The 8,158-nt window shown below is 44.3% G+C and overlaps 1 protein-coding gene across 1 annotated transcript in view; it reads right to left on the bottom strand.

Annotated features, from left to right (window-relative positions):
* The window catches only part of CRYBA4 (crystallin, beta A4), a 16,206-nt gene that overhangs the window by 6,785 nt on the left and 1,263 nt on the right, over positions 1 to 8,158 (bottom strand). The window contains exons 2-5 of the mRNA XM_006890518.1: positions 7,207 to 7,325; positions 4,380 to 4,521; positions 835 to 977; positions 32 to 174 (exon numbers count right to left, since the gene is read on the bottom strand). Coding sequence (XP_006890580.1) covers positions 32 to 174; positions 835 to 977; positions 4,380 to 4,521; positions 7,207 to 7,325 — 547 coding nt within the window. The remainder of the gene's footprint in view (positions 1 to 31; positions 175 to 834; positions 978 to 4,379; positions 4,522 to 7,206; positions 7,326 to 8,158) is intronic.

The following is an 8,158-nucleotide window of genomic DNA, read 5'->3' as shown; positions in this document are numbered from 1 at the left end:
TCCAGACGAATGCAGGGATCTTCCTGCTCACTGCTGGTCTGGCGGATGCTCTGCACCTGGAAGGTCTGGGCGTGAGAGCCCCACTCCCGGAAATGTTTGTAGTCTCCTGAGTGGTGATCGCACTCCAGCACATACTGAAAGCCTCGGTAGCCCGGGAACTGGCAGCAAACCCAGCTGGAGGAGGAGAGAACAGATTGTCACCTCAGGAAGCCCAACCTCGTGAGCAAGATTGGCACAAAGGCTGAGGATGGACACATAATCAGCCTTTCTGTTTTTCTTTTCAGTGCTCATAATGTATCCACCCACTTCCTGCCACTGAGCCATCGATTATGCTGTTCCCTCTGGAAGAAACACTGTTCCAGCCATTCCCCTACAGGTCATGTCTCAGCTCAACTATCATTTCATTAGCCAATGGACCTCAGAACAGACCACCATCTCTTACTGTACCGTCCTTTAGTATCCTTCACTTTTCCTGTATAGGAATCACCCAACAACATCATTGTCAAGTCCTAGGTTAACCCATCAATTTTCTCTTAGGAGTTAAAATTCTGAGCAGTAGGGATGAGTGTGCTTTTTTCATATACCTTTCCTTGACAATGTTTCTGTGTAAGGGAGGGAAGTAAGGGAACAGAATGAGATGTCCCACTGAGTGTCCTTTACTTGGAACTCACAGATCCCAGTCAATATCTCCTTGTGCCTCAGTGCCCTTCTCTGGAATGTAGGTATCAGGACCCCAAAGCCTTTAAGCACACAATTTTCACAGGAAAAGCCCCTATTCATCTCAAAATCCCCACCCCATCTTCCCCAGTCTAACAGAGCCTCGTAGGCACTTACGCCCCTGAGTGAACACGGAAAGAGCCCACTTCGTTGCCATCCCAGCCCATGGCTTGGAGAGAAGGGTAGTCATCGCTCAGCTCCCCTTTCCTGCCCAGGAAGTTCTCCTGCTCAAAGATGGTCAATCTGGAGTCACGGTGGTTCTGTGGCACAGAAAACAGGTTCAGACCCTCAGATTCCCAGAAGGAAACTCAACGTCTTCAGCTGACCCCCACAGCCAGGCCCTCAATTTCCAAATCAGTCTCCCTTGCAAAAATTTTGGGAGAGAAATAAAGTAGCAGATACTATAATCTTAGATAAGATATAGCCTTTGCTCAGAAATCCCTCTTTCAGAAACTTATAATCATGGGAGGTGGGTTTAGTTAAAAATTCCCCCTCCCTATTAAATTTGAGAGACCTGTGTGTACTGAAATTAAAAAAAAAGAAAGAATCACAGAACAAATTATCCATTAAAATGTTCACTCTCAGGATAGATAATGACCATTGCATTGGAACAGATGAAGGAAAGAACTGTAAAAAGGAATATATGATTAGGCATTATATGTACGACAATAGCCCAGAATAAGAGGTACATCATTGCATAGAGGACTTGGGCGGAGTGATGGGAGGTAATTGTGCAACAGTGAAAGAATATTTTAAAAAAAAAAACAAACAAAAACTGAGGGAACTCTGGTGGCCTAATGGCAAGAAGCTGCATTGCAATCTCGAAGGTGCGTGGTTTGAATCTACCAGATGCTCTGTTGGAGAAGGTGGGGCAATCTCTTCCTGTGTCAGTTGGATTTAATTCGATGGTACACAACAAGGGGGAAAAAAGTGAATTGGGGAAGGGGGAAGGAGAGAGAAAGAGGGGTAAAATGTGCAATACTAAATGAATGGAAACCTAACTTCTCTGTAAAGGTTGGTTAAAATCATTATTACAATTTTATTTTTTTTTAAAAAAAAACAATGTTTACTCGCAGGCTTGATGGTACAGCAAAACACCAACAAGCAATAGCATCAAATAAACCTGGAATCAACCAAAATGTCTAACCTACAGGATCAGGTGCTATTTGCTTCATCAAGGCTAAAAGAAATGATGCAGAGGTCTGGGTTCAAATCCCATCTCTGCCACTTATTTGCAGATTGAGCTTAATACAGTATGAGCCATTTCCAGGCTTCTGTTTCCTTATCTCATACAGGGGCACCGTGAGGACAGAAGAGATTGGTTTTGGTAATTTTTTTGCCATATCTGTAAAAAGAAACTAACTATATCTGCTTTTCAGGGTTGTCCTGAGGATTCAGTAAATGCAGGGCAGTAAACGGTCAGTGTGAGGTCAGGGCTCACATCTGTCCCATTGCACCATCCATCCCTGTATTTATCACACTGTCTGGGCAACTGGTGAAATACATTAGCCAATGAGCTTATTCAGGTAATGGGTTCCTAAAAAGAGCTCTGAAAAAATGATGTTGCAAATGAGATTTGATTGGGAAATATTTGCATTGTGAGAAAGATCATTTTGCAAGGGTTCTACATTTATACAACCCGTGTCTATAAAATGATTATATATGGATAGCAAAAGAGACCAGAAAGGAATTCACAGAACTGTCCAAAGTAGGCTTTCCCCTGCGAGGTATGGTTATTTACATGTGACTTTTGTTTTCTTATTCTGCTAAAGCAGGTTTCCCCTCTTAACTTTGGCCAATAAATGTGTGTATTTGTGAGGTTATTAATGGACTAAAAATTTTGGTTAAATGTTCAGAAGGAGAAGCAGAGCAGGGGGACAAAAAAAGGAAAAGGGAATCACTGAGCTAGCAAAGATTGGTGAGTGGAGGTGGGGGTAAATTAGTTGCAAATGTTCAAAAGGAACTTGAAAAGATGGGGTGATAACAGGCATAGTTATTAGGTGCTATCAAGTCGAGTATTAACAGGCAAAGACCAACGATAATTATCTAAAATATAACGTATGTGAATGATTGTCTAAAACACAAAGCACACATATACGATGTAAACATGATGTATAAGAATGATTATGTGCAAGCCAATAAAAATGTTTTCAATAAATTTTTTTGTTAAATTGCTTTGAAGGAAAACATAATAAAAGACACCTTCTTGAGCCCCAGCTTTCCCATCTGTGAGGTAACGTTAGGCAACCAAGCCCATGACTATCAAGTCAGCTCTGGCTCACGTTAACTGAAAGGTGAACAGTTCAAATCCATCCAGAGACAGTGCTTTGGAAGAAGGACCCAGCAATTGGCTTCCATAAAGATTAAAACAAAATTCATTGCCGTGGAGTCAGAACTGACTCATGGCTGACCCTGCAGAGGGTTTTCCAAGGCTGCAAATTGGGCAGGACTTTGTCCATAGTTACTCCTTGGAGTTGCTGGTGGATTCGAACTGCCAGAGAGGCGCCACCTTTGGGTCAGTGGTGGAACTCCGTATCAACTACACGCCCGGAGTTCCTGCCTGCTGTTAAGGAAACCCTAGGGACACAGGGAGTTGCCGCCAGGAACGGGGTTTTAGAAAGAGATCCCTACGCACACTCCAGTCATGCTCCATAATCAGGAGTCGACAGAGGAAATCAGGAGCTCTGGGAAGGAATCGGAAACAAGAAATAGAACCCTTTTTCCCATTTCAGGAGCCTCTCTCCCTTGTTGCTGTGGTTGCTATTTCCCATTGAATCAGAACTCACACGTAACTGATGCGCCAGTGCATTTTCAGAGGCAGTAAAACACACAGGAGGAGACTGTCTATCCTCCTGCGGAGGAGCTGGTAGATTTGAACCGTGTGGCTCAAATGTGTTTTTTAGTTTCTCACCACTAGGCCACCAGAGAGCTCCTATATCACTTAGCCCTATCCACAGTATTTTATCACTAGCTACTCCCTAGCACCCTGCTTTATTTATTTTAGCACCTCCAGATTCCCGAGTCATGAATAAAGAGTACACAGTCCATCCGAGGTTGTATAACAACCAGAGGTGCCACGGACAGCATTACTTACTGTCTCCATATGATCAGAGCCTTTGCATTCTTCTAGGTACTGGGTCACTAGGTGGACACGCTTCACACTCCCCGTGACTCGTCAAGAATCTAGATAGGCTTAGGGAGCGCTGGTGGCCTAGTGGCAAGAAGCTGCACTGTAATCCCAGAGATACTGGTTCAAGTCCACCAGATGCTCTGCTGGAGAAGGAGGGACAATCTCCTTCTGTACCAGTCAGATCTGATTTGACAGTATCCACACACAAAATAATTTTTTTAATTTTTTTTTTAAAAAAGAATCTATGTAGGCTTGAGTCCACCCAGAGTGCCTCAGAAGTAAGGCCTAGCAATCTCTTTGGGAGAAGACTGACTATTGGAAACGCCATAGCACACGCAAGGTCACCATGAGTTAAGGTCAACTTGTTGGCAATAGCCTGATAGACAGTGTTCCCAGTTCAAGATGAGAAAACTGAGACTCAGAGAGGTGAGGGACTGTCCAGATTTCACCGCTTGGAAGAGGGTGATGTGAGAATTTGAACCCTGGGAGGGAGGGGCAGCGTGTCTCTGGAAGCAGGAGGGGCAGGACTCACAGTGCACGCTAAGGGCCGGAAGGAGGTGAGCCTGTCAGAGGGGTAGGCGGTGTTTCCGCTCCAGGCATCCCAGCTTGGATATTCGCCCCGCTCCAGCACGTACTGCTGTCCTTGGTAGCTGGCGTGCTCAAAGCCCACCCACCTGTGGACAGAGAGCAGAGGGCACAGGAGGTGAGACACTCACCTGAATCCCTGGAGGTACAAATGGTTAACGCACTCAATCATTAACAAATAGATTGGGGATTTGAGTGTACGGAGGAAGATCTGGGAGGGGAAAGTCTTCCAAAAGATAAGTTATTGAAACTCTATGTACAATGCTGATTTTACTTTTGAAAAATCTGTTTCGTGGGGTTTTTGTTGTTGTTGTTGTTGATTTTATAATCAGACTGATGTACTAAGAATTGACATGAAAAGCAATTTGGAGGCTGTAATTAAAAAACCCCACAAACCTCTATGTACAAGGGTTTGTCTTTTATCATCAGTTCTATTAGTTACTGTAGGGAGCTCTGGTGACCTACTGGCCAAGAAGTTGTGCAGCTTTTACGCAGAAAATGTTGTTAGGCGTGATCTAGTCAAGCACGTTCATAGCAGCCCTCTGAAGAATTGATCTGAGCCCTGTCCCGTCCTGCGCCGTCCTCATCATATCTGACACTCTCGAGCCCATTGCTGCAGTCACTGTATCCATCCATCCATCCATCTTGCTGACAGTCTTCCTGTCCAACTCTCCACCTTTCCAAGCATGATGTCTTTTTTCAAAGGAGTGGCCCCTTTCCTAAAAACATGCCCAAAGCGTATGAAATGAACTTTCCTCATCTTTGTCTCTAAAGAGCAACCTGGTTGCATTTGCTCCCTAAAAAAAAAAAAATGTGTTCTTTTGGCAGTCCATGGACTGTTCAGAACTCTTCTCCAACACCCCAACTCGAAGCAGGAAATATTTAGCTAAAAGTTGTTTGCATTATGCTGGTTGGCCTGGCTATATTTGTTTTTACTTTTGGTGAGCAATGCTAGCTTTCAATGAGTATGAGTGGGGACTTCAGACACCATACACCTGCGTTCAGTGGGGACCGTGTGTCTAAACAGCGCCCCCTACAGCTGTGTGCGGAGCACATCATCTGAGAAGCTGGATCATATGAAGAGCATGATATCAGGATTAGAGTAACTCATTAACAATCTGATGTATGCAGATGACACAACATTGCGTGCTGAGCGTGAAGAGGACTTGAAGCACTTATTGATGAAGCTTTCAGATTACAGTCTTCACTGAGAAAGAGGGGATAAATAATGTATACTGCATTGAAACAGATGAGGGAGAGAACTGTTTAAAAACAATATATGACTGGGTATTATTGTCACGACAGGAATCCAGAACAAAGGCTGCATAATGGAGTGGACTCGGCGGAAGGGACTGTATAAAAATGAAAGAATTTTTCTTTTACTTTTCAAGTAGAAGAGTGAATTGGGGGGAGGGGTGGGCAGGGAGAAAACTGCAACAATGCATGAATGGAAATCCAAAGTCTCTGTGAATGTTCATTAAAATGAATAATAATAATACAAATACTGTATAAGACCATTATTGAAGAATGTGTTTGAGGACCCAAGAGAGGGAGGGTGGGAGGAGAGGAGTGAGGGTAGGCAGGTTGGAGGGGGTTAATCATAGGGTCACACAATTTGATGGGTAGAGAGAGGGGTGGGTAATGGAACTGAGAAAGATCTGGTGTGGAAAAACAATGTATATGAACTTTGTAAGTAAATTCTTATAAAATAAACATTTTCTTAAAAAAATTACAGTCTCCAGTATGGACTATATCTTAACATAAAATAAAAATCCTAGCAACTGGATCTCACAGCTGATTAGAAACAGTACGATGAATGGTGGAAAGATTGAATTTGTCAAGATTCCATTTTACTTGGATCCACAATCAGCACCTATGGAGGTAGTTATGAAAGCAAACCACACATGGCATTGGGCAAACCTATCGCAAGAGACCTCTTTCAAGTGTTCAAAAGCAAAGATGTTGCTCTGAGGAATAAAGGGCGCCTAACTTGAGGCGCACTATAGTTGCAAGGAGCAACAATGTCAGCTTAAAGACTAAGGTGCCCCTGATTAAATCCACGGTCTTTTCAATTACTTGCTATACATCTGGATGATGGGCAATGACTAAGGATGATAGAACACTCATGCCTTTGAGTTGTGCTGGAGGTGAGTGCTGAGTGCTCCATAGTCTGTCAAAAGGGCAACCAAATTTGAAGGAAGTGCAACCCCAGTGCTCCTTAGAAGTAAGGATGGTGAAACTTGATCTCACATACTTTGGACATGTTGTGAGGAGGGCTAAGTCCTTGGAAAGGGACATACACCAGAAGGAGAAGTACAGGCATACTGCTCCTTAGAAGCCAGGATGAAAAGCCTTTTTGCTCCCCTACTTTGGGCATATTATCAGAAGAGACCAGCTCTTAGTAAATGCATCATGTTTAGTAACCCAAAGGGTCATCAAAAAAAGACCCTCCATGAGATGGACGGACAGAGTGGCTACAAAAATGGGCTCACACTTGGCAATGACTGCGGGGATGATGCAGGAGCTGGTGGTATTCTGTTCTGTCGTGAATAGGGATGCTGGAGTCAGAATGGCACCTAACAGTTACAACAACAGTTGAGCAGTGTACAACCTGTGAAACCTTACATGGCGGGCCTGCATGCTCTTCAACACCAAGGCAGGCACAAGAGAACAATCTTTTTTTTTTTTTTTTGAAGAGAGAGAGAGAACACCAGCTAGTGCCTGGGAATACAGAACATCTCATTTGCACCCAACTCGGGTCCCCTTGGACTTACGCTCCACTCAGCACTTTTAAAGATCGAACTGTTTCAAATCCAAGGTCCAGCACTCTGGGGCACTCGGCTGTGAACTCATGCCGCCGGCCCTGGAAACCCTCCTCGTCCCATACCACCATCTAGACCAGAGGGGGGAAACAGGCAGAGACCAGCATCAGACCCCTGGGGATAGAGAAATGGGGAGTTGGGGTCTCCCCCAGGACACAGAGCAAGGCTAGGCAGATAACCATACCTTCCTACAAGCCCAGGTGCATACATTTTCCAGTGGCTGATTTTGGGGAAAATAGATTGCCAGATCTTTTTCTGAAGTATCCCTGGGTTAATTTGAAATCCTAGCCTTCTGGTTAATATCGAGTGCTTGGTTTTGGAGACACTGGGGATTTCTCTACTAGATAAAGCAGGGATTACAAACTCAGTTCTCTCCAAGGGCCAGGCAGGTAACATAGGTGGAACCTGCAGGGACTAGAGATCATGGGTCCCACCTAGGGAGTGTCCCCTGCTCACTGGTACCAGTTGCCACCACGTGGGAATGGGGACCAGAGCTTCCCTTTCTTGGGACAACCAGTAAATGCACAATTTAAACAATGTTTTTAAGTCTTTAAAACACAATGGAGGTCAAATAAATCATTCCCCAAAATTGTGTGCAAGCTGTAGGCAGGCAGCCAGTTTGCACTCCCCTCTCTCCCAGAGAGTGGTCCCAGGTGAAAGGTTGATAGTTCAAGTCCATCTGGAAGCACCTCATTAGAAAGATCTGAGCATCTATTTTTTTTTTAAATCAGGCATTGAAAACCCTGAGTTGGAGTCAATTCAATAGGTGGTGATGGTGGTGGTGGTGGTGGTAGTAATGGTGGTAATGGTAGTTGCGGTAGAGATGATGGTAATAGTGCTGGTAGTAGTAACAGTGGTGATAGTGGTAATGGTAGTGATGGTGATGATGGTGGTGGTGGTGGTG

The sequence above is a fragment of the Elephantulus edwardii genome, unplaced genomic scaffold (assembly GCF_000299155.1).
Source record: "Elephantulus edwardii isolate Elephantulus edwardi_28Jun2011 unplaced genomic scaffold, EleEdw1.0 scaffold00089, whole genome shotgun sequence".
In the NCBI taxonomy this organism is placed as follows: Eukaryota; Metazoa; Chordata; class Mammalia; order Macroscelidea; family Macroscelididae; genus Elephantulus; species Elephantulus edwardii.
This window is presented reverse-complemented; position numbering and strand designations above follow the sequence as displayed.